The sequence below is a fragment of the Mirounga leonina genome, unplaced genomic scaffold, assembly GCF_011800145.1.
Source record: "Mirounga leonina isolate KUSES-001 unplaced genomic scaffold, KU_Mleo_1.0 Mir_172, whole genome shotgun sequence".
NCBI classification, from domain to species: Eukaryota; Metazoa; Chordata; class Mammalia; order Carnivora; family Phocidae; genus Mirounga; species Mirounga leonina.
This window is the reverse complement of record NW_023270442.1, coordinates 16,162,023-16,189,109: the sequence shown is the minus strand read 5'-3', so window position 1 is coordinate 16,189,109 and position 27,087 is coordinate 16,162,023. Positions and strand designations below refer to the sequence as shown.

The 27,087-nt window shown below is 47.1% G+C and overlaps 1 protein-coding gene across 4 annotated transcripts in view; it reads right to left on the bottom strand.

The window, feature by feature from the left end:
• DOP1B (DOP1 leucine zipper like protein B) overlaps positions 1-27,014 on the bottom strand; it is a 103,517-nt gene extending 76,503 nt beyond the window's left edge. For 3 of the 4 annotated variants that reach the window (XM_035017663.1, XM_035017665.1, XM_035017666.1), the window contains exons 1-2: positions 26,878-27,014; positions 20,440-20,604 (exon numbers count right to left, since the gene is read on the bottom strand). In XM_035017663.1, the coding sequence (XP_034873554.1) occupies positions 20,440-20,577 (138 nt within the window). In that variant the 5' untranslated portion in view covers positions 20,578-20,604; positions 26,878-27,014. Of the gene's footprint in view, positions 1-20,439; positions 20,605-26,773; positions 26,846-26,877 lie in introns of those variants that run through there. The other variant, XM_035017664.1, reaches the window with a different exon arrangement.
• Positions 27,015-27,087: the final 73 nt, after the last annotated feature.

Below are 27,087 nucleotides of genomic sequence, written 5' to 3'. Positions count from 1 at the left end.
CTTTGGCTGCTAAAGATTCAGAGCTCAGGGTGGTGGTTCAGCCATGGTTGCTTTCTTCCGTCAGCCACTGACTCAGGAGCTCCTCTACCTGGCAGCTGTCGACTCACGCATCCCTGGACATGAGGAAGTGTTTGGCCCATGTGGCCAGCCCACTTTTAGGATCTGAAAAACACCTCTCAGTAGGAAACTGGAGGCCTTCTGCTGTATCCTCTCGGAGAGCGAGATCAAGCCAGATGCCCATGGCTGTCGCGGCTTTTCAAAAAGAAAGTGTTCTATTTAGAAGAGCCCTGGCCTAGGAGGTTTCAAAACTGAGTGCTGTGCATGGCTGGTGGGAATGTAAAATGGTGCGATCGCGGTGCAAACAGGATGGTGGCTCCTCAAAAGATTAGGGGTGCCTGGCTGGCTCAGTCGGCAGAGCACATGACTGTTGATCAGGGGGTCGTAAGTTCGAGCCCCACCTCGGGTGGAGAGTTTACTTAAAAAAACAAATAAAATTGTTAAAAAAAGATGAAATATTTGACTTGTTTACCAAATCACTGTATGATCCAGCAATTCCACTTCTGAGCACATGTGCAGAATTGAGAGCAAGGACTCAAATAGGTATTTGCACACCCATGTTCACTGCAGTGCTAATGTCAAGCCAAATGTCAAGGATGGATCAATAAAATGTGGTCTATACATACAGTGGACTGTTACTCAGCCTTAACAAGGAAGGAAACCCTGAGGCACGCTACCACATGGATGAACCCCGAAGACACCACACTCAATGCAATAAGCCAGATGCAAAAGAACACATGCTGTATGACTCCACTTACACGAGGCCCCCAGAGTCGTCAAAGTGACAGACACAGAAAGTGAACGGGCGGAAGGGACCAGGGGCTGGGGGAGGGGGGAGGGCAGCCCGTGTTTAATGGGAACGGTCTCAGTTTTGGATGGTGGTGCTGGTTGTACAACAAGGTAAACATACTGAATGCCACGGAACGGTACACTCGTAAACAGTTAAAATGGTAAATTTTATGTATATTTTATCACCCAAAAAGAAAAAAGAAATGAATGCCGTGTCACCCAACTGCTCCTGCAGCTGAGCTGCAAGAACCACGAACTCTTGAGTGACATTTGTTTGTTGAACAAACTGAAAACTCTTTCCTCACCAGAGAACAAAGGGACTCCTTTTAATAAATCCTGAAGGGGGGCGCCTGGGTGGCTCAGGTCATGATTCTGGAGTCCCGGGATCAAGTCCCACGTCGGGCTCCCTGCTCAGCAGGGAGTCTGCCTCTCTCTCTGACCCTCCCCCCCTCATGCTCTCTATCTCATTCTCTCTCTCAAATAAATAAATAAAATCTTAAAAAAATAAACAAACAAACAAATAAATAAATAAATCCTGAAGGGACCCAGGGACTCAGCCCAGCCTCTCCTGAGTGTGAGATTTTGGTGGTGGTTTTGTTTTTGTTTTGGTTTTTTTTAAAGAGAGAGAGAGAGAACTCGTGAGCGAGCAGGGGTCGGGGGAAGGGGCAGAGGGAGAGAGAGAATCCCAAACAGGCTCCACGCTCAGCATGGAGCCCAACACAGGACTCGATCTCACCATCCTGAGATCACAACCTGAGCGAAACCAAGAGTCCAATGTTTAACCGACTCAGCCACCCAGGCAACCCTGAGTGTGTTTTTAACCCTTAATTAGCAAAATAGCAACCTGAACTGAGTCTACCTTCTAGCGCTTAAAAACTCCTGATTTCCTCTTTACCCGCTCCTGGCTGTTGGAGAGCTGCCAAGACTGGGACCCAGGTGTGGGTCAGGGAGGGCCACACCGATGCTGCCTTGCTCTGGACAGCCTCTATCCAGGCACTGTGCTTCTCCAGCAGGACAAGTCGGTATTTCCAGGGAAGTTTCATTGTTTGGGGTGTGTTTTTTAGGAAACCAGAAACCCAAGTAAACCTAATAGATACACAGACAGAGAGACACAGATATACAGAGTCTATAATATATATATACATATTTATATTACATATACAACACATATGATAAACACTGAATAAAAATGATGTATACTAAAAAAAAAGGATGAGAAATATTCTTCAGCTATAAAATAAGTATCTCAAGGAAACTCATAAATCTGGAAGGAAAAAATGGCCATGTTTTCAAAATCACTTCGAAAAGTGCTAAACAGAAAGGAAAAGCTAGGATTAAACCAGAAATAAGCCTTCCTTCCTTATTTTCCTCAAGAATGACACTATTTTAAAAGCATTCCTTGAGCTATAATCAAGATATAATAGTTTGGACCTCACTGTCTGCATTGGCTCAGCAGGCTGACCTTAAAATAATAAAAAAATCTATAAAACATAAGTTTGAGAAAGGAAGGTTGGAAGCACATCCAAGCTTCGTTAATAGAGACCAGGAGGTATCTCGCTTTGCTTCACCCATGAGAATGTCTGCACTGCACTTTTACTTAGACATCATGCTATCTGGCAGGACTCAGCACGATGCAGACTGGGTCTGTGTAAGAAACAGGGTTACAAATTCCAAAAAGGCAGACCACGGACTCAGAAAGTACTTTAATACACTTAAAAAATGGTTAAGATAAATTGTATGTTAAGTATATCTTATCACAATCGAAAAAATTTTAAAGAGAAATTAAACAATATGGGAAGGGGGTGAGTTACGTTTGATTTTCAGAAGTTCCTAGAAGAGCGCGCCCAGACCTGCTCTTTGTGGTGATAAGACTGACTTCGGAATGCCAGATGCTTGTCTATAAAGAAACACAAGCAAGCCAATTTAAAAGCAGGGCTCGCATCAAGCAAATGGTAAAATACCAGCAGGTTTTCCTTCTGGAAGTTGGTCATCTTTAAAAGGCTGTTCGTTTCATGCCACAAAACCGAAGCCGTACCGTGAGTAAGGCTGGCCAGGTGGCACAAGCTTGAACACTCATTAAATCCCTGCCAAGGGACACCAACGGGGCCCTTCAGACAGAAGGAAAACCGGACAGACACGAATAACCAACTGGCCAGCACTTCCCACACGAAAGCAGGCCAAGTCCTGCAGGCGGAGATGGTGAAGAGCGTCATGTCCCACCGGAAATGGCAGTGACTCGGCCACCGTGCCAGCTTGGGAGGGCGGGGTGGGGACGGCAAGAGACAGGAGCAGCAACGGGGCCCTAACAGGCAGTGGGGATTTCACAGAGAACCCATGAAGTCTGCTCCTGTTTAACTGGGGCAGTGAGCGACACCCACCCATTCCCCCTGGAAATGAGCGCTTGCTTCTTAAGAAGGTCCCGGACTGACACACGGCTCAGTGGCGCCGTTGCATCCGCGGCCCGCGGAGCGCAAACCTGCCGAGCCGCGCCCGGCCGAGCGGTCACCTCTTGCCTCCCAACACCCACCCCCCGCCGCCACGACCTCGGCTTGCAGAGAAGCTGCTGGCAGGGCGCAGCCTTCTCTGCTTCACCCGACCTTCCACATGAGGTGGAGACGCATCAGAATACATGTTTTGCTTTTAAAAATGTCTTACAATTATTTTTATTCCTTTCGAATCGGCTCTACTTACTGCCAGAGCTAATACTAACTCACACTTTCTTACCACGCTGCCTGCTAGGAGCCCCACCGAAGGCGGAGCACACACACCGGGGGAGGCTTTACAAGCGCGGCCCGGGGGCAAAGGCGGTGGCTACCCCAGGCCGGGCCAGGGCGGCGACAGCACGGGGACCCACGGCCGCCACCGACCGCACGTCCGCGAGCACGACGGCCCCGACACCACAAGCCCTGGGCCGACGCCTCTGAGGCGCCGTCTGCGAAACTCCTTTTTCTCAGCTGAACCAGAGTTGGCTCTGCTGTGGAGGGAACGCATTGCTGGTCTAACTCATGACAAAGCGAGGCAGGGGCAGGGGATGTGTCGTGGAGAGCAGAGTGCTGCAGCTGGGGCCACCCTTCCTCCGCTGCCCAGCCCAGCACAGGTTCCCTGCGCACGGGGACCTGGTCGGGCAGGCGAGGCTTGAAAGGAGCTGAAACATCCCGGGTGTTCACGCTATTCCCACTTCCCCAGGGCATCCGATTCACAAGGATTGCACGCCTCTGTACCCATCTGACACGAACACCGGGTCCCGGCTCTCGGTTGAGAGGACTTGGGAATCTCCACACTGGGTCAGGAAACTCCTTCTTAGAACATGACAGGGTGGGGCGCCTGGGTGGCCCAGTCGTTAAGCGTCTGCCTTCGGCTCAGGTCATGATCCCAGGGTCCTGGGATCGAGCCCCGCATCGGGCTCCCTGCTCCGCGGAAGCCTGCTTCTCCCTCTGCCACTCCCCCTGCTTGTGTTCCCTCTCTCGCTGCGTGTCTCTCTGTTAATTAAATAAATAATATCTTTAAAAAAAAAACAGAAACAAAACATGACAGGGCATCTGGGTGGTTTAACCTAGGTTAAGCGTCTGACTCTTGATTTCGGCTCAGGTCAAGATCTCAGGGTTGTGGGAATGAGCCCTGTGTTGGAATCCGCGCTGGGTGTGGAGTCTGCTTGGATTCTCCTCTCTCTCTCTCTCTCTCCCCCCTTGCCCCTTCCCTCTCTCTTAAAAACAAAATACCCAAACAAACCCCAAACAAACCACAACATAGCACTGCTACTTTGGCAAGCTGCAATACACATGTCCAAATATTGCTCTTTATTTTTCCCCTTGTGAGTTTATTACAACATCTATTGTAGAAACCACTCCCTCTCACCACTAATAACAATCTTCCCTGTCTTCCCACACAGAAACTTTAGATGGCTAGCGGTAATGCCTTCCATGTTTCCAGCCTTACATCTTACCCTTTTCCCACTGCAGTGCAGGTCCCTAGCCCGCGCTCCCAGCCATGTACCTGTACGTGGGCTCTGCAGCCGTGCCGGCTGAGCTGAACAGGGTACGCTGAACGAGGAAGCCTCAAGCAAGCCTGAGCTTCCCTCAGTGTCCTCACCAGTAAAAGGGGTTGAACAGCACCAGCTGCGGGGGATTATAGGTTCGAGAAAGAATGAGTGACAAGCTTGTAACAGGGGCTCACTAAAGGGAATCATTCTATTTTGGGGGCTATGAGCTAAGAGGCTGGAATGACGGACAAGGGCGGGAGGCGGTCAAGGCAGCAGCGTTCGATAGCGAACCACATTAAAGGAAATGAACATGTGGGGCAAACGTGCCCTTCAGGACTAAACACTGACACATACGTGATGCAGAGAATACGAAAATACTTAAGAACTTATAACCGCAAACCAGAAGATCTCATAAAAGTGAGCGTATCATTAAGATACTAAATGACTCGCTGTCTGGACACACCTTCTTTTCTGCTGTTTAAATGTATTTTAACCCACATACAAAAGATATATTTAACAAACAAACCAAAAGCCTATTATATGGAAACCAACTTGTTAAAGTCAGAGCCAGAAAAGCAGCAAGAATATCTTTATATCATTACAAATCCCAAACAGGCTTCAGTCCCAAAAGTTCTACTGGTAGAACTCAATATTCTTTAAAATTCACACCCAGAAAAACAGAACTGGCACACTCAAATAAGACTAAATGTTATCTCCTCCTGCGCAGAGCAGGTTTCTTGAGATCTCCAGAGCCACACTTTCCAATCCTCGGTGTTGTAGCAAAGTGGGTTCAGAATGGCTGTGTGGAGCTCAGGACGCATCCTCCCCGAGTGCTCTGGTTCTGCCAGTCCGGAGCCTCAGGCGCCGCACTGGGAGCTGGGATCATGTGACCTGCATGTACAGCAAGGAACTAATTCAGAGTCGTAGCTGGGAGGTGAAGAACACACTTCAACACTGCTCTGCCTGTTCACTCTGATCTGAATCCATCCGGGTCCCGGAGATAAGCTTTCTGCATAGAAGCAGGGAGCAGTTAAAGAACAATGATGGGAGGAAGAAGGCTGCTAACAAGGCACCCGGGAATGGTGACTGAGGCATGAAAGCCTGGCTCTCTCCAGATCCCTTCAAGCCCAAGCTGGCTCCGCTTTCCAGAACCCAACCGCTATAAAACTGCCCGGGCCACCTAGAACCAAGACGCTGAACACAAGGCGAGCATAAAGCAGGTGCTGAAGGAACACTACCTCCTCAGAAACACAACAGGGCTTGTGCAGTGAGGATGAAACCAGGGCGGGGAGACAAAATCCTCCGCAGTTTCTCTGTACATATCTTGATTCCAGCCAGAACCATGCCAATGCAGATGGTGAGGGTGCCATGCTGCATCTTTTAAGGACAAACACCTTTACTGTTGAGAAACAAGTGTCCCTGCTTCTGCCCACAGAGGAAACGGGTTCCTGTGGGTTAAGGATGGTCTGACATTGTAGAGTCAGTTACCCAGCATTGGGCTGTAAAGCATAGCTCACCCAACTATACAAAATCGAAACGAAGAAATGTATCCCCTCACAACCAAAAGTCTAGAGCAGCGGTTTTCAAACTGGGGTAGTTTTGCCCCTGGGGGACATCAGTCAATGTCTGGAGGCATTTCTGGCTGTTACAATGGGGGTTGGCATCTAGCGAACAAAGGCCAAGATGCTGATGAACATCCTAGAATGCACAGGACAGCACTCCCTGCCCCATCACGGAAGGTCAACAGTGCCAAGGCCAAGCAACTGGTCTGGGAGAGCACATTCCTATATTTGGCTAATGTAAGGGCTCAGTGACATCCTAAAAGGACGAGCCTTTTCGTGCTTACATGCTCCTCATGGTGAGTTGACTTATCCTCGGCCTTTCCCTGCTGTGGCCTCAGATGTCTGCCGCACATCAGGCATTACATTCTCCCGCAATTAAAGAGAGGAACAAAAAAAGTCAAGTGTTTGTTCCTTTCCTCTCTGTATTAGAGGAAACCCTTTCCAGAAGCCAGCTGGCCACAACTCATAGGTCAGGAAAGGTCACATGCTCATGTCTGAATCAATCTCTGCCAAGGAAAACGGAATTACTAGGAAGAAGTCCTGGAACAGTAACACTGACTGCTGAGGCTGGGAGATGGGCGCTCCCACCCTGCAGCGCTTCGCCACCTGACCCCTAGACATAACTGAGAAGGCGGAGGGTGAACAGCGGGGTAGACAACCAGCACGTGCATCTCAACCTCAGAAGAAGTGGTGAGCCTGAACGCGAACCCGAGAGCTCTCTCCTTCCTTCACTCCACAACATCTGAATTATCGTACTTTCCAGCAGATTTGCTTCCGAGGCCGATCTCAGGCATCGGGAGAATCAGTTTGAGTACCATCATCACCAAAAACACAAGAATAAAATGTTAAGGCAGAACTGTGTGGCTTTGAGAAAAGCAATTCAGCACTACCAACCGATCAGGTAATGAAATGGCATACTTTCTGGCCATATAAAGATAAGCAGTCATTTAAATTAGTAAATAAAGACTAAACTGATGTTTCAGGGGACCGCAATCCGATGGGCCTGCAGGTCTGAGATAATCATTGAGACAGGAGGCGCCCCCATCAAAATCAGTGCGCACCAGGTGGGGGCAGGGACTGCAACGTCCATCCGAATCATGCTCCCCGCTCCTGTGGTAAAAGTGGTAGCCAGGCCCTTGTTGCTCCACCAGAGAATATTTTTCCCCTTTGAGATATGAGTGGAGGGAATGTGTGCCATTAAGATCTATGCATGCTCCTATATGGGCAGCAAACAGAGCAACTCTGGAAGCCATGTGTTAAAAATGGCAGAGTCCCAGGCTTGAGTCTCTGGAATAACCATGGGGAAGAGAGCTGCCCAATCTGGAACACCATGCTGAACTGACAGAGGAGAGAGAAACTTCTATCTTACTGGTGGCCTGGGTTTTTGGATGGCTTTGCTACAGCAGCTGACATCACTGTAACTAATACACTGCAAGTACCATCATTACTGAACACTGTTCCAGAAAATGCTAGCAAAATACCAGGAAAAAAAACACAACAAATTCAGTATTGGTTGATGATATGCACGCTTGTCTAGCCACAGAACTCAAAACCGTTAGGTGAAAAAAGAAATTAGAAATAAATTCATGAAGATGGCCAGTTTCTAAATTCTGTAACTTAATCGTTTTCTACACACCAACAACCAGTTAAAACATACAGTGGGAAATAAACCCATTCACAGCAGCAAAATACATGCACAGAATATCCAGTGTATTTAGAAAACCGGAAGGACTTACGTAAGAAAAATGACTCAATTCTTTGGGACAAAGTGAATACCTTTTCCCCAATGAAGAGAATGACCACATTTCCATGTGGGAGGGCCAACTGCATACAGATGTCTCTTCTTTCCCAAACATGCTGTCCTTGTTACCTCACGCCAATCAACACCCCCCCAAGATGTAACTTCACAAATGATTCTAAAGTTCATTGGAGGAAAACAGCCTGGCAACAGTAGAAAGACTCTGAAACAGAGGAGGGTTAGGTCGGTGTAGAGAACCCAGTCCTGGGGACAGACACACTCTGAAGCGCAGCCGTGTAAGGGCCGTGGTGTCAGTGCAGACGACGAGCGGATCGCAGACGCGTGTGACCAAGGGGTTAGCTCTATGCCCACGGACACAGCTTCTCCACCTCTGGCGATGCGCATTGGCAACATCAGCCACGTGCACGAAGATGTTCATGAGAGCTTCATTTAGAATCAGGAAAATCCGGAAGCAAACCAGTCCAGCAGTAAGGGCTTCCAGACCTCACCCCCTTCCATACAACCCCGCCCCCCATTTTGTCTCCCCCACATCCAAGACTAGAGGTATATATGACTGTTCAACTAGGCTTTTTTGCCCGTTTTATCATGAGCCTCTTTCACACGGGTAACGACACACCTCCCTCACTTGGATGGTTGCATACGTCATCCTACTTTTTTCCTACTCCATACAATAAAGTAGTGTAGATTCTTATGGTTACCTTTGTATTGTATTTCTATAAGATTAACACAAATTTACAGTAATCACGTACTAACTCTCTAATTGGTAGTCATTTATTTTTATTTTTTTAAAGATTTTATTTGAGAGACAGAGAGCGAGAGAGTGCAGGAGCTGGGGCGAGAGGGAGAAGCAGGCTCCCCACTGAGCAGGGAGCCCGACATGGGGCTCGATCCCAGGGTCCTGGGATCGTGACCTGAGCCGAAGGCAGATGCTTAACCAACTGAGCCACCCAGGCGCCCCTCTAACTGGTGGTCATTTAAATGCAAAATGCAAAAGCCACAAGGAGCTACCACTACACTCCCACTAAAATGGCTAAAATAAAGACTGGCCATGCTGAGCACTGGCAAGAATATGGAATAACTGGAGTTCCTGTACACTGCTGGAGGGGTATAAAATGATACAACCACTTTGGGAAACGATTTGCCAGTGTTTTAAAAAGTTGAATATGTATCTACTGGAAGAAATCCAAAATGTCCATTAATAGGGAAATGGACAAATGAGTGGTATACATCCATGGCATCCTACTCAGCAGTAAAAAGGGATGAATTGTCCACCTACACAATCACCTGGCTGACTCTCAAACTGGTTTGCCAAGTGAAAGACGCCAGACCAAGGAGTAAAAGGTATATACCATACGATTCTGTTTATATAAAATTTTAGAAAATGCAAACTAGCAGATCAGTGCTGCCTGGAGACAGGGGCAGAGAGGGACGGGGGGAGGCAAGGAGGGGAGGAAACATCTGGGGGTGATAGATACATGCCCATTATCTTCGAGGGATGATGGTTTCACAGGGATATACACATGTCAAAACTCATCAATTATATACTTCAAGTATATGTAGTTTATTGCATGTCAGCAAAGCCATAAAAAAGAAAAAGGAAAAAGGAAAAGACCATTTAAAAAAATATAAATAAATGGGAATGCCTGTATTTGGCTCACATACAAGCCTGAACACAGGCGTTCACGTTCAATCAGCTGTCCTTTTTGAAAAATAGCCAAGTTTAACTTAATTCCTACTGTAACAAAATATCACAGAGTAGGTGGCTCAAACAACAGAAACTTATTTCTTACAGCTCTGGAGGCTAGAAGTCCTAGATCAAGGTGCTAATTCGGTTCTCCGGCCACCTTCTCACTGTGTGCTCACCACATGGAGGAGAGACATGTCTCGCTCTCTCCCTCTTTTTATAAGGCCACTAACCTATTGGATTAGGGCCCCACCCTAATGAATGACCTCATTTAATCTTAATTACTTCCTGAAGATGTATCTCCAGATACAGTCACACTGAGGCTTAGGCCTCCAACACACGAGTTTGGTGGGGATGGGGGAGACATAATTCAGTCCATAGCACCTTCCTTACCATGGCCCGATGTGAAATTTCTAGTTCCATAACTTTCTTGACAGAATTTATAAAACATAAGCAGACAACAAGCTCTTTCCTTATCCATAAACTCAATTCTGCTAGATGAGCTTTTTCTCCCCCCAGATGTGCTTTTGCTATTAGATTACTGGGGGAACAACTCACCTGCCCAGATCTGGACTATTTCCACCCCTCCAGCAGATCTCAAAGAACAGCAAAAATATCCTCTATTGACATGCAAAATATATACACTACCCTAGCTATAAATTACTGAAAGTATATCAGTCTCCTGATTTCAGCAGAGGAATGTTCCTTCCAAAAGGACCGTGTCAGCTGCTTGAGGCAGCTCCCACAAGCCCGAATCAGCGACCCCCTTGCCGATTCTCAGCTCCTTCCGGAGAACGTGGGACAGGGTAAGGAGCAATAATGCCGTCTGAGCCCGACGCGTCACCTACCAAGAGGAGGAGGGCAGAAGGGCAAGGGACTTGGCAGCCTCTGCCACAGGAGGATGGGGAGTGCTACTGGACTTCCTATTGGCTACGTCTTCTAACTTCTGGTGCCAAGGACACCAGCACACCGCCAGAAGCAAACGGGCCTGGTGTTTACCACCGTCCTGCAAAGAAACAGTTCTACTTTGCTGACACGTGAAGAATCAGTAATTGCCACAGACAACCTTCCAATTGGGTCTCTCCCCAGAAGGCATTCAGGCCACATCCTTCTAGAAGGACCCTAACACCACACGTACCTGCTTCTACCCTTGGGTCACTGCCATATGTGGCAGCAGAAGATCGCTGGGAAACAACTAGAACAACTGCCCCAAACTGAGGTATCACTCTAACAAAATGGCCCTCTGGGGTGCCTGGGTGGCTCAGTCATTAAGCGTCTGCCTTCGGCTCTTGGTCCTGGGATCGAGCCCCGCGTCGGGCTCCCTGCTCAGCGGGAAGCCTGCTTCTCCCTCTCCCTCTGCCTGCCTGCTGCTCCCCCTGCTTATGCTCTCTCTCTATCTCTGTCTCTGTGTCAAATAAAAATAAAATCTAAAAAAAAAAAAATGGCCCCTCACAGTGAGGTGACAAGAAGGAACCAGGCATCACAGGCTCAGAGCTGCAATTCATCAACAGTGAAGGCTGGGAGGGGCTCAGGTCCTGCCCCAGGTCACCGGCTGGACGGAGTCTGGTCCAGGGGGATCAGGAGCAGTGATTTCAATCGCATCTCACGGGGCGCCTGGGTGGCTCAGTTGGTGAAGCATCTGCCTTTGGCTCAGGTCATGATCCTGAGGTCCTGGGATTGAGCCCTGCATCGGGCTCCCTGCTCCCTGCTCCCTGCTTCTCCCTCTCCCTCTGCCTGCCACTCCCCCTGCTGTGCTCTCTTGCTCTCTCTCTCTGGCAAATAAATAAGTAAAATCTTAAAAAAATAAAAAAAATAAATCTCATCTCATGGGAAAGAGGAAGAGGCTGGGGAGGAGGACATAAGGAGACATATGGGAAAGGCCAACTGGAAGGACAACACCCCCCCCAAAAGATACCCCACAACAAAGCCCCTACGAGAAAGCTGGTGCAGAGCTTGTGAGGTAAAGTCAGATGGGACACGAATCATTGGTGTTATCGTCTGAATGTTTGCGTCCTGCAGTATGATAGCACTGGGGGAAGGCGGAAGTTGGGGGGACAATTAGGTCATGACAATTAGGTCATGACGGTGGAGCCCTCACGATTGGGATTAGTGCCCTTATAAAAGGGACCTCACAGTGCTCCCTGGCCCCTTCCGCCATGTGAGGACACAATGGAACAACTATCTGTGAACCAGGAAGTAGCCCACACCAGACCCTGACTGCCAGTGCCCTGATCTTGAACCCCAGCCTCCAGAACCGTGAGAGAGGAAGGCCTGCTATTCCGAATCCAGTCTCGGGTGTTTTGTTACAGCAGTCCACACAAACTGAGACAGTCGGGAAGTTCTTGGCACACATCCAATCACCACACGTGCCAGCAGTGAAGTTCTTCATGATGTTGCAGGGCAGTAAAAATAAGATCAAAGAAGTAACGCTCTACCATTCCATAAGGGGTGTGATGGAAAACCATCTGGGATTCCATCAGAAATAAGCTTTTTGAAAGAACTGGTATATGGAGAGACAATCTGCACTTCATTGTCAGACCCTGTTACAGGCTAAATTGTGTCCCCCAAACTCCTATGTTGAAACCCTCACGCCCAGTACCTTACAATGTGACTATTTGGAGACAGGGCCTTTGGAAAGGCAATTAAGGTAAAATGTCTAGATGATGTCCAATATGACTGATGTCCTTGTAAGAGGAGATTAAGACCTAGACATGCACAGTGGAGAGACCATATGAGGACACAGGGAGAAGGTGGCCACCTACAAGACAAGGAGAGAGGCCTCAGAAGAAACCAAATCTGCTGGCACCTTGATCTTGGACTTCCAGCCTCCAGAACTGTGCAAAAGTTAATTTCTGTTAAGTCGCCGAGTGTGTGGGATTTTGCTATGACAGCTTAGCTAACTAATACAGACCTCAGACTAAAGAAGCTTTATCTGAACTAATAATACTAACAGAGAAAAGTAGTTGACAGGGTTAGGGTAAGAATCAGAATCCAGCTCAGACTCATGGAGTTTCCAGGTACAGAGGTCCCGAAGCTGATCAGTTCAGCTGTAGACCAGAACAGTTCACCTGGTCTCCCATCTCCAGCCCACGTTCTTCTGGAAATAATGCAGCGCTAACTCTGAAATGCCACAAGGAGGCTCTGCGTTAACAAGAAGGTACTGTCCTTAAGCGCTAAGACTTGAGAAGCTGAAACTAACAATACCCAGCACCTCCTATTTCTCTTGCTATTCATGTCACCTGCTTTCTGGCCATTTCATGAAACAGCAGGGTGCTGAAAAAAAGCAGCAAAAAAAATGGTGCTTCGTTAAGGACCATTATGACGTTTTTTAAAAAGGAGTTTCAAAGATCAGGTTTTTTGGGTTTTGTTTTTATTTTAAAGATTTTATTTATTTAGCGGCGCCTGGGTGGCTCAGTCGTTAAGCATCTCCCACTCCCCTTGCTTGTGTTCCCTCTCTCGCTGTCTCTCTCTCTGTCAAATAAATAAATAAAATCTTAAAAAAAAAAGGTTTTATTTATTTATTTGACAGAGAGAAAGCACAAATGTGGGGGGAGCAGAGGGAGAGGAAGAAGCAGGCTCCCTGCTGAGCAGGGAGCCCAACACAGGGCTTGATCTCAGGACCCCGGGACCATGACCTGAGCCAAAGGCAGACGTTTTAATGACTGAGCCACCCAGGTGCCCCACAGATAAAGTTTTTAAATGCACAGAGTTTATTCATTTCTACTATCCTCTGGTTTTTAAATGCACAGAGTTTATTCATTTCTACTATGCTCCGTTTCCATAATCAAAGTTGTAACCCAGGCTTGGCAAGTGGTTGGGTTTGCCAGGGCTCAATTTGTACTTGTTAATTAAAATTTATCTAAAAATAATAGTGAAAGATGATGGCTTGAAGTCTCAGATAAACAATTAAGCAAAAATTACCCTATTCATGTTGCTATACCTGAAAGCCATAAAAGGTAAACTTTTCTCTAATACATGAAATTCAGAAGATGATACCGAAAATTTAAAAACTGATATAATTAGAACTCATAGTCTAACAAACCAAGACCTCTTGGGGCCCAATTTTCTCATCCAAGAGTTGAGCTAGATGAGCCTTCCATTCTTGTCTATGATTAATGTTTTATTACCAACAATCACCTACCTTAATTAAAAAACATCTTGACCTAACCTTACTATTAACCTACAATAGTGTTTCTATTCACACTATAAAGGTCTTTTACTAATTCGTCACTAATTTACTCACTGAATTTCTGTGTACATGTATAAGTCCAAGCAATCTGACCATTGCCAAAGCCTTAACCTCCTTATTCACATCAACTCTCATCAGGTTCCCTGAATGCAGAAGTTGTGAGTCTCCCAGGAGATAAGTGAATGCCGACACTGACTGGGGCTTGCTCCATCCAGCACCTTCCCAAATCCTCTGCCCCAGTACCTCTGATCTAGCTGCAAAAGCTGCCCACTGCCACCGCAGCAGGCTCCCACGCTCAGGCTCACTGCCCACTCATCAGCCAGAGGGATGCTTCCAGCAGGTAACGAAGGCAGTGGGCACCTTGCTCAGTGGTCGTTCCTCCCTTGTGGAACAAGACTGTGTGATTTGCCCTGGCTACCTCTCCTCCCTCGGCTCCTATCACCGCTCCACCCCAACCACACCCGCCCCCTACTGTACCTTGGACACAGGCCCACACCCCAGATGGTCTCCCCGCCAGCTCGCTCACTGCATCCAGGCCTCTGCTCAAATCTCAAATGTCATGTTATCAGAGCCATTCCTGTCTGAACTAACACCCGATCTTCCTTCCTCCCTACCCTAGTTCCCTTGCCTGCTTTATTTTTCCTTAGCATCCAGCAGCTGATATCACATATTTATTCATTGTCTGTCTTCTGCCAACAAAGCCTTATGAACTTGTGTTCAGTGCCGTATCCCCAGCACCCAGGTGTTCAATATATCTTGGTCCTACCACTGTATCAGTTTGCCAGGCTGCGGTAACATGGTACCACATGTTGGACGGCTTAAACAACAGAAACAGATTGTTTCTCAGCTCTGGAGGCCGGAAGTCCAAGATCAAGGTTTCAGCTGGTTGGTTCCTTCTGGGGGCTGCGAGGGAGAATACATTCCAGACTGCTCTTCTTGCCTCTGGTAGTTTGCCGGCAATCTCACCTGTTCCTAGCCTTATAATCGCATCAGCCAGATCTCTGCCTTTCTCTTCACATGGCGTTGTCCCTCTATGCACATCTGTGTCTGTGTCCAAACTGCCCCTTTTTATGAGGACTCCAGTCAGAGTGGATCAGGCCCATCCTAATGACTTCACTTTAACTCGATTAGCTCTGTAAAGACCCGATCTCCAAATAAGGTCACACTCTGAGACACTGGGGGTTAGGACATCAATATATTTTTTTTTGGAGGACACAACTCAACCCATAACAACCACTTAGCAGCCATGCGACATCAGGCAAGTTAGTTAACCTTCGTCAGTAAAATGAGTCTTAGTAATTCATTGTACCTGCTTCATTTGGATAGTGAAGACGGTGCCCCTGACATCAAAAAGGTGTATTCCTGTCCCTTTATGTGAGACACACAGATAGTGACATGAAAAAAGCTCAAGAGCATGGGCTTGGCAGCCAGGCAGCCGGGGTTTGAACCCTCTCTGCACTTGCTGGCTCTCATCTTGCAGAAGTTGCTTAGTCTGAGACCAATCTCCAGATACGCTGCAATATAAAATAATGCACATCAAGTCCTTAGCACATGGTATGCTCTCTCGGAATGTTAGCTGTCAGAGGCAGGGCTGAGGCAAAGACCGACAGTGTCACCTCATCCCACCGATGTCTTGCAAATTTTTTCGGTCATCATTTAATCATACATAGCAACAGAAAACAGGAAGCTCGAGCACAGAAAACACAGTAGTGCCATTACACAGGATTGGGTACCGACTATAACAAAAATTTGTTTTTTTAAACTTTTATTCAGTATCACTCATATCCAACTGCCTACAGACATCAGATGGGAACATCGACCAGACACCTCAAACTGGCCAGTCCCAAAGTGACCCCTTGGTCTCCCTGCCCACCTCATGGAGCAGGGTCTTCCCCAGGCTCCCTCCCCATTGCATCTTGTGGCTTCTGGAAGAAAACCTGCGAGTCCTACTTGATTGACTCTTCTTTTTCTCTTGTATCCCAAATTTGATCCATACACAAATTGTACCTTCGAAGTATATTCAAAATCCAAACCCTTCTCCACTGGCCCACCTCTGTCACAGCAACAGCTCCTAAATGGTCTCCCTGTTTCTGCCTTGCCTGACCCCCACCCATTCTCTACCCCCTACAGAGCAGCTGGAACCTGCTCTAGCATGCTAAGCCAGGCCATGCTCCTGGCTCAGCTGCCCTCCGGGGCACCTGCCAGCCCCTGACTCAGTGGCCACTGTCAGACTCCAGTTTTAAAGGACCTACAAGATTGGATGCCCTCCCCACCCCTTCCTCTATGGCCTTGAATCCTACACTCTCCCCATCCCTCGCTTGGTGTGTGACCTCACTGGCCTCAGACACACCAGAGCCTCTGCACTTGGTCAAAGGGTGCCTTCTCAGCAAGGCCTTCCTTAAAGACCCCACTTAATATCACAATGCGTCCTCAACGCTCACCGCCCCCTTCATTACTGTTCCTACACGCTCATCACCTACCATCCTGTATATTTTATCATCCGGCTTTCCCCTGGCCCCCACGTGGGCAGGGTCTTGCTGGTTTTGCTCTCTGCTGTGCCCTGATGCCTGGGACAGTACTAGCATGTTGCAGGGACTCACACAGCTACTGAATGCACGAATAGCCAACGCTTTTAAAGCTCCTCCAAGAAGGGTTCATCTGTACTTGAACCTGCATTTTAAAAGGTGGGTTAAAATGATTAAACATTTTAGGAAGTTTTTTGGGCATACTGAAACAAGGCTTGTTTAACAGGATACTTCATGGCTTCAGAATTGCACTGACCAAGTTTATTATTTTAGCTAGCTCAAAATGTGTATGTTCCTAAATAAATGGAAGACATCCAGTGTTCACGGACTTGGAAGACTTAATATTGTTCACATGGCAATTCTCCCCAAGTGATCTACAGAGTCACAGCAATCCCTACCAAAATCCCATTGGCTTGTTGGCAGAAATTGACAAGCTGATCCTAAAATGCATATGGAATTTCAAGGGATCCAGAATAGCCAAAACAATCCGGCACAACAAAGTTGGAACAACAAAGTCATTTCCCCATTTCAAAACTTACTACAAAGCTACAATAATCAAAATGTATGGCACTGGCCTAAGGATAGACAGATAGGTCAATGGAAAAGAAATGGAAGTCCAGAAATGAAGCCATCTACTTATGGCCTACTGATTTTCAACAAGGGTTCCAAGGCCCTTGGAAAGAACAGTCTCTCCAACAGATAGTGCTGGGACAACTGGATTTCCTACAAAAGAATACATTCAGGACCTTACTTCACACCACACATAAATATTAACTCAAAATGGATCAAAGACCTAAATGTAAGAGCTAAGACATAAAACTCTCAGAAGAAAATACAGGGGAAAATCTTCATGATCTTGGATTCAGCAATGGTTTCTTAGATATGACACCAAGAGCACAAGAGAAGAAAAAGTAGGTAGCTTGGACTCTATCAAAATTAAAAACTTCTGGGGAGCCTGGGCGGCTCAGGTAGTTAAGCATCTAACTTTTATCTCAGCTCAGGCCTTGATCTCAGGGTTGTGAGTTCAAGCCCCATGTTGGGCTCCACACTAGGCGTGGAGCCTACTTAAAAAAAAAAAAAGAAATTTAAAACTTTTGCATTTAGGGTGCCCAATCAAAAAGGTGAAAAGACAACATACAACCTAAGTGGGGCACCTGGGTGGCTCAGTCGTTAAGCGTCTACCTTCAGCTCAGGTCATGATCTCAGGGTCCTGGGATCAAGTCCCACATCGGGCTCTCTGCTCAGCAGGAAGCCTGCTTCTCCCTCTCCCACTCCCCCTTCTTGTGTTTCTGCTCTCACACTCTCTCTCTGTCAAATAAATAAATAAAATCTTATAAAAAAAAAAAAGACAACCTAAGAATGGGAAACAAATATCTGCAAACCATATATCCAATAAGGGCCTAGTATCCAGAATATGTAGAGAACTCTTACAAATCAACAACAAAAAGACAAACAACCCAGTTTAAAAAAATGGGCAAAATATTTGAACAGAAATTCCTCCAAAGAAGATACACAGATGGCCAATAAGCACATGAAAAGATACCCAAATTATTAGTCATTAGGGAAATGCAAATCAGAACCACAATAAGACAGCACTACAATAGCTATCATCAAAATAAAAAAAATCTGGGCGCCTGGGTGGCTCAGTTGGTTAAACGACTGCCTTCGGCTCAGGTCATGATCCTGGAGTCCCTGGATCGAGTCCCACATCGGGCTCCCTGCTCGGCAGGGAGTCTGCTTCTCCCTCTGACCCTCCCCCCTCTCATGTGCTCTCTCTCTCATTCTCTCTCTCAAATAAATAAATAAAATCTTTAAAAAAAAAAAAAGACAAAACAAAAATAAAAAAAATCTGAAGCATTAGCGAGGATATGAAGAAACTGAAATTCTCGTCCATTGCTGGTGGGCACATAAAACAGTGCAGCCTCTGAGAAAGCAGGCTGGTGGTTCCTCATAGTTACACAAAGAATCAGTAATTCCACTTCTCGGTCTATACCCCAAAGAAGTGTAGACAGGTGTACACAAATCTGTACACAAATGTTCACAGCAACACTATTCACAACAGCCAAAAGGTAGAAACACAGATGTCCATCAACAGATGAGTGGATAAACAAAATGTGGTGTATCCATATAATGGAGTATTGTTCAGCTCTAAAAATCAATGAAGCACTGATACATGCTACAACATGGATGAACCTGAAAACACGCTAAGTGGAAGAAGTCAGACACAAAAGGATATTGTATGTGTGCATGTATATGAAATGTCCATAGACACGGAAAGTCAATTAGTGGTTGCCAGGGTCTGGGGGGGCGGGGATGGGAGGGTTTCCTTCTGGGTTGGTGAAAACGTTCTGGAACTAGTTGGTGGTGATGGTTGCACAACACCCCGACTTAGTAAAAGCCATGTAACTGTACGCTCTAAAATGGTTAAATGACAAATTCTAGGTTTTGTGGATTTTACCTCAACAATAACAAAAAAAATGAACACACTCCCTCCCAAAATAAGTTGCTATTCTTAGATTTCAGGAGAGTCAAGTACTAAATAAAATACTGAAACACCTAGAAGAACTTGAAAATGCCTAAATCCCATTTCAGTGCTTCTCCCTTCTAAAAAAGAGATGCACCTTCATGTAAGATACTGTTGTCTTCACCTTGCGAATTACTGAGTTGGAGCTCTACAGCCAAAGCACTCTCAAGCTCTTATCTGCTGTTTTAGTACCTCTGTCTATCCCAGACAGGCCAGCCATGACACTCACGTGTGGTAAATACACCTTGCTAGAGACCACGTAGTTTCCTGGCCACTACCTGTCGTAACTACCAGCATTCTTCACTCCCTCCTCACGCCCTCCCTGCATTCCCTGAGGAGGTGAATGGAGAAATTCTTTCTCTTCATTAGAAGACCCCGGTGTGTATGACCTCATGAGCGGAGAGCTGAAGAGGACGCATGGGCATCTCCCAAGTCCCATATGGCACTAGGGTTCCAAAGTCAGGTATCCTAGGCAGGAGCCCCAGCCAGGCAGCAACAAAGCCTGGGAACAGTGTCTTCAAGCCCAAATATCTTCTACCTAGAGTAGAAGCCTTGGGCTTTACTAGGTCATCCTTTTGGGCAGGACAGAAACACACGGTGGTCCCGTCTACAGAACACAAGGTCAAGCCTGCATGTGACCAGTTTTGATCTTCCTAGACCAGACCCTTTTCTCCTCATCCAAACACACTCACAATTTCTGGGCAGATTTCAGTATTTATGTCATCCCCTGGTCTTCTATGAGTTACCCATCAGCAGTCAAATGGCCAAAAAATAGACCAAAGAAGAAAAAGCCATAAAAATCCTAAGTAGCACATGAAAGAGAATTCATCTTTGGGGCGCCTGGGTGGTGTAGTCGGTTGAACCTCTGATTCTTGGTTTCAGCTCAGGTCCTCATCTTGGGGTCCTGGGATCCAGCCCTGCGTTGGGCTTCACGCTCAGCGGGGAATCTGATTGGGATTCTCTCCCTCTGCCTCTGCACCTCCCCCCACTTTCTCTCTCTCAAATAAATAAAATCTTAAAAAAAAAAAAAGATAATTTATCTTTGAATAACTGATTGGTCAATTTTCAAGTTTATCTTATTTAGACGTGAATATAGTTGAGAAAAAGACTGTTCAGCTATTCCATCGACTACATCCATAGTATAATTCTGTGCCCAGAAGGAAAAAAAAAAAAGCTGGAAGGAAGGAAGTATACTGACCAGGTTAACAGCAGGTAACTAGAATTACAGAATTATGGGTAGATTTTCTTATCAGCATTTTCTAATTGTTATAATCAGCATGTCATGTAATAATAAAGAGAATTCCTTGAAACAATAAAAAGACAGCTGTATCCCCGCCTCCATGCAATCTAAATACTCTACACCCCACATACCTTGTTGAGCTTGCCCAGTGAAGATATGAGATCCGCCCATTCACTTGAGGACTCGAAATTTCTTAAAGCCTTTTCTATCACCGAAGAGTAATTTCTGTATCTGTAATCATTCAAGAGTTCCTGCTCTTCTGGATCCATCTTACATTCTCACAGTGGAGAAAGTATCTAAAAGTGAATCAAGAAAGAAATGAGGGAGCTACTCAAGGACACAAGAGCATTCCCGGCCCAGAGCTACAGTGGACATGTGTCCACAAAACAACCGTGCACAAACTCACTCAGCAATGCAACTCAAATATTTAGCAAGGCTCCTGGGCCAGGCACTGTGGTAGACAAAAGACAAACAGTTCTGGTCCTCTTGGATTCTGAGGGAGACAAATGCACGGAGCAGAAAAGAAGCAAAAATGCCAGGATTCCTCTTAACTGACAAAATTAATTCTAGGAGTAAAACTTACAAAGCCGCTCACTAAATATTGTTGCCTGCTGGTAATTCTGAATGCAGGTGGTCCTTCCTACTGTAGGGCATTTATAAAAGCTAAGGAAAAGCAGGTCAATGCTATTAACCAGAGCAACCTCTTTAGTGATCCAATCCTTTACAACTAGACTATGTTAGAGGATTGGAAATATTCTAGAAGAAAATATGATAGGGGAAAAAAAAAGTTTAAAAAATGAGGATGTAAGAGTGCACTGTTTGAAATCAGTGTGGCCAGAAATCCACCAGGTGCCTGTTTAGCTACTAAGCTCCAATCACCCACCAATCCCCCACCCAGCCTCTGCCCTGACAGCTCCACGCCTCCATGTGTAGAGCCTGGACATGGGGTGGTGACGCCAGGGCCCAAGCAATCACCATTTTATTCTTCTTGACCTTGTATATTCTTTGACGGATTCTTTTATTTTTTTCCTGTGGCTAGATGCATTCATTATGTATGAACCACTGCAGCTATTATAAAGCCTGAGACCAATACGGTCTCATCCTGGCTCCAACAGCAACCATTTCCTCTTTTTGTCTCCAAGGTGACAGAAGGAAACAAAGAACAGCACGGAATGCTGCACTCATTTGACTTCATGAAAATATCCATCATTTATACGTGACAATGGACGCAATACGAGTGCATGCTTATGTCAAGTTTTGTTTTTATTCTTTCATTAACAAAAAAAATCTGTAGGTCAATCTATCAGTTTATTCAAACAAATTACAACTTTGAGAAATATTCCACAAGATATGGAAATGTTCAATGGTTCCCTTGATCTGGCACCAAGTTCCATACTTTGGCATTTTCTCAAAAGGGACGCCTTAGGGTCCTGATTTGCCCTCCTTCTTTAGTCTTCATCTGATGAAGATCTACTTAAAGTGTGGCAGGCACCTACCCTAAAATTCCTTGTCCCCTTTTCCATACTAAGGGAACCCAAATTTTGCTCAGGATAGTGCTAACAGCTCTAGACAATGAAGGGTCCGTAGAAGCTGGTGGTGGGGTCTCCAGGAAAGCCGTTTGAAAGGAGGTAGACTCCTCTGGCCCAGGCCTCTTGCCCTTTACTCCTGCCCCTCTCTCTGCCTGGAACAAAGGTTTGATGTTGGAGGTGAAGCCATGTGTGGCAAGCAAGAGGCAAAAGCCATCCTGGGTGTACGACTTTTGTGGGTAAGTAGAAAGACGTAGCGGCTGAAGCCAGAGATGACTTTAAGAAGGCACCACGTCAACCCTGGACTCGATGTTTTCTGCACAGAAGAGCTGATCTAAGCCACCGTTCAATCAAGTTTTCTGCTACTCACAACCAAACACAATCCTGATATACAAGGCTAGTATTTCACTAGTACACAGTCTGAAAAGACAGTAAAATATAGAGCAATGTGATACCGTTAAACACACTGAGAATGCTGTAGTTAGCTAACCAAGTTGTGTGTCCTCAGGCAAAATGGCAAATATCATAGAGGAAAGAAACTGAACTGTAGGTACAACATGTTCTTTAAACCTGAATCTTTCATTTATTGGTGAATTTCTAAGAATCCCATGGTATCCGCTACTTCACTTTCTGGTCATTCTGCGCCCATTCCGATATTCCCGAGGCCACCACAACTTCCAAGTTTCCAACGTCAGTGGACTTTCTACCTCAGCAGTATTGTGCAGCAGACCATTCCCTACTTCGCAAAACAGCCTCCTTTCAGCCCATACCCTCCTCTGGCCCCACCAGCCCTGTGCTGGTTTCCACCTCTCCACTGTTCCGTCTCCTCTGCCGGCTAATCCTCCTCTATCCTATTGCCAAATATTGCCATTCCCTGGCACCAAGTTTTGTTCTCTTTCTATCCTTGGTCATCTCCCCATTCCTACAACTTACAAATACCATCTTCATGCTAATGACCCTGGATTTATAATGCCTGCCCAAACCTTCCCCTCTGAGGTCCAGATTCATGCAAATACCTACTTGACTCATCTGCCCATATCTGCCATAGGTGTCTCAAACTTAGTGCATCCCAAACATCCATCAACAAAATATGGTCTAGCCATACAATGAACAAAGTACTGATATATACGACAGTAAGGGTGAACCTGAGAAATACATAACGTAGCAGAAGAAGCCACACAAAAGGCCACATATTGTATGATCCATTCATATTACATGTCCAGAACAAGTGAATCTGTAGAGATGGCCAGTAGATTAGTGGTCGCCTAGGGAAGGGAGTAGCAACAAGGAGGAACTGCAAATGGGCATAGGAATCTTCCGGGGGTAATGGAAACGTGCTAAAATTGAATTACAGCAATGGTTGCACAACTCTGTAAATTTACTAAAAATCACTGAATTGTACACTGAAATCAATGTATAAGACTTATGGTCTATAAATTACACCTTGAGAGGGTGCCTGGGGGGCTCAGTTGGTTAAGCGTCTACCTTCAGCTTGAGTCATGATCTCAGGGTCCTGGGATGGAGTCCCATGTCGAGGCTCCCTGCTCAGTGGGGAGTCAGCTTCTCCTCTCCCTCTGACCCGCCCCCCACTCCGGCTCATGCTCGCTCCCTCTCCCTAACGAGTAAATAACATCTTTTTTAAAAAAACTGCACCTCAGTAAAGCTGTTTTTTAAAAAATCCCTATACTCTTGATTCTACCTGCTCAGTGCTCCTTCTCCAGTCTTCCTTTCCTCAGGAAGTGGCCCGCCCCACCATTCATGGGACCTTTGACATCATCCTGGACTCTTCCTTCTTCTTCTTCTTTTTTTTTTTAAAGATTTTATTTATTTATTTGACACAGACAGAGAGAGAGAGAGAGAGAGATAGCCAGCTAGAGAGGGAACACAAGCAGGGGGAGTGGGAGAGGGAGAAGCAGGCTTCCCGCTGAGCAGGGAGCCCGATGCAGGGCTCGATCGCAGGACCCTGGGATCGTGACCTGAGCTGAAGGCAGATGCTTAACGAATGAGCCACCCAGGTGCCCCGCTCTTCCTTCTCTTCACCTGCCTTACTCACCCAAGTCCCGCTTCTTGTTCTTTCAAAATATCTGTGGACTCGATTGCTCTCCATCTCCGCTGCACCACTGCGCAAGCCACCTTTCCCCTATAAGCCTGCAGACACTTCCTGATGGTTCTCCTTCACTCTCACCCCTCTCCAATGGTTTTCACATAGCAGTCCAAGAATCCTCTTAAAACATAAATTACAGCACATCCCCACCATGTTTAAACTCTTCCCATTAAGCTTATAATAATCCAAACTTCCCCACCCCACGGCCTACAAGGGCCTCTCTCTTCAAGACACTCTGCTTATTCTAAACTGACTCTGCCTATCACAGAGCCTTTGCACATGCTGTGGCTCTCTGCAAAAATATACTGTACTTTGTATATGAACGTACACAATAAGACTGCCCACTGATTCTTGCGAAGGCCTCTTTTTCTGAAATACTAGCCTTTACATTTTTTTTTTTTTTAAGATTTATTTTAGGAGATAGAGCGTGCAAGCAGGGGGAGGGACAGAGGGAGGAGAGAATCCTCGAGCAGACTCTGCACTGAGCGCAGAGCCCAATGTGCAGCTCCATCCCAGGACCCTGAGATCATCACCTGAGCCAAAATCAAGAGTCAGTCGCTTAACCAACTGAGCCACCCAGGTGCCCTTTGCCTTCACACTTTTTAAAAATATTAAAGGACGCCAATGAGAGATGGTAGTTTATTTTCCCAAGTAAGATGTAGTACATTCAAATAGTCCACAGCTTTTTTTTTTTCCCCAGGAAATTTACAGGTTTGAAATGTAGCATCTCAACCACTGCAAAACTCCATGCATAGTCTTCACCATATTGTGTCTAAGCACTGGGCAAAGAAACATGGAAAAAAAAAAACAGAGTTCCACTTCCATAGTTCATAACATAATACAAGAGGAAATACCTAAACACATAATTTCCATTTAAGGTGGCACACACAGTGACAGAAGGTGTCCTGAGTTAACACTGGCACAAGGAAAAGACAGAGGAAGCCCAACTACCAGCAGAGGAGTGCTCAGAGTCAAATGTGGGTGGCTAGTTAGTAGGAAGAGAGCCTTGGGGTGCCGGGGTGGCTCAGTCCATGGAGCTTGTGCTTCGGTTCAGGTCATGATCCCCGGGTCCTGGGATGGAGCCCCACATGGGACTCCCAGCTCAGTGGGTCTCCCTCTCCCTCTGCTGCTCTCTTCCTCGCTCGCTCTCTCAAATAAATAAATAAATCTTAAAAAAACAAAAAACAAGGGAGAGCCTTCATCTGCGATAGTTTGTAATTAGGAGCTGGGGTGGCAAAAAGGCACCACTGCTCATGGAAAGGCAGGTGTTGGCCAGGTAGAGCAGGTAACTGGAGCAGTTCGATGTTATGGCTGGCTACACGAAGAAAGTACTATTCCGTGTAACTAAAAGCACAGATGAGAAGTTTAGAAATAGTCATTCAAGCAAGCTCCTTTATTTCAAGATATGGGGCATTCAATACTATGCTACTAGGCAAGTCTGGGTGGGCTTGGTAAATCCATCATTATGCATGCATTTATCTTATGCGACACACAAGAATCCTATGACATGGGTATTATCTTGAGGCTGCTCAAGAGGAGTATATTGGGAATCAGGCCCCCAGAAAATTGCCCAGGGCCCTCAACAACCAACAGGCAGCGATAGGAATCCAGCTCAGGTTAGCACAATGGCACAGAGCCTTTATTTACTATATTATGCTACAGGTAAAATTAACAGTTCAGCCCCTAAATAGCTCTTCTGACAATGATCTTGCAACCTATCCTGAACACCTTTCCTGTGAGAGACGGAGCTCAGTAAAACTGGTAAGAGTTCCATAGCCTACTAACAATTACATACACAACGAAGTAATCATATGAACAAGTATATCTGACCAGATGTATCCGCCTTAAAGCTGAATATGTCATTAAGAAATTTCTCATCTTATCCATTCTAAATTCTTAGAAAAACAAGTTTAGGCGAAAAATCAACTGCCAGATCAGAAGGAAGTCAACTGTAAAGATGTTTACATGAAGGAACATGTGAATTAGATGAAAAGAGTGAAAAATCACAAACGGCCACCCTCTCATGAGCAAGAACATTAGATAATGACTCTTAGTCGACAGCACAGAAACATTCTTCTGCCATTGGTTTAATCAACGCTGGGGCACATTATTTTGAATTTGGTCTTTCGGAGTGGTAATTAAATTGCAGTGGAAAAAATCTTAGGACTAACGGGAGCAGGCTTTGTGGGGGGAGGGGAAGGCCTCCACCGCCTTACCAAAAAAGCCTACAAAGGTTTCTCCAAATACAGAGCGACTGTCCCAGGTTAGGGGAACACCTGCGGGTAACAGTCTCCATCAGCAGCCGCCCTACGAGTTGCTAAAGGTCCATCCACCCGGCAGCCGGCGGCGATCCTGCAAGACTCCCGGACCGGGCGGGGAGAGCGCGCGCACTGCGGCTCCCATCCCTTCTCCAGGGGACAGTCTGGGAGACTCTAAGATCTTCCCTTAACAGAAAAGCCCTCATTTTACAAAGGTTTCGGTCCCTAGCCCTCCGCCGGGACCAGGACCGCACCGCAAACAAAGGCGCGGCTTTCCGTCGTCCGCCGGCCGAGGTGAGGAGAGGGCGGGCGGTGACCCACCTGACCTCCACCTGCCCGACGGGAGGCCGCGCGGGGCCGGCGAGGGCTTGGCCGCCCTTCCTTTGCCGCGGGGGGCCGGGGAGCCTGAGGGACCCCGCCCTGCCCCCGGGGGTCCCGGGCCGGGGCCCACGCCCACGCGCGGCCTCGCCGGGGCCGTCCCCGCACTGCAGCAGTGCACGCCGCGGGCCCGGGCCGCGGTCGGGGGGCCCCCCTCGCCCCGGGACCGCCCTCACAGCGCCGCTCGAACCCTGCGCACCCTGGGGAGGACGCCCGCGCCGCCTCGTCGCTCCGGGCCCGCGGGAGGAGACGCCCCGGCTGCCCGGGCTTCGCCCAGCGGCCGAGGGCGCGGGGCTGGCTTACCGGCGGCGGCAGCGTCCCTTGTCGGCGGGCGCGCCCACGTGCGGCGCGGAGGAACTGGCCGGGCTGTGGCGGGTAGAGCGAGCGGCCCCGGCAGCTCAGCCCGGAGCCGAAACTGGGGAGGAAGCGCCGCGCCCGAGCCCGAGCGGCGGCGGCCCCAGCCGGCGGGGCGGGATCGTGAGGAGGGCCCTCGTCAAAGGGGGGCGGGGCCGG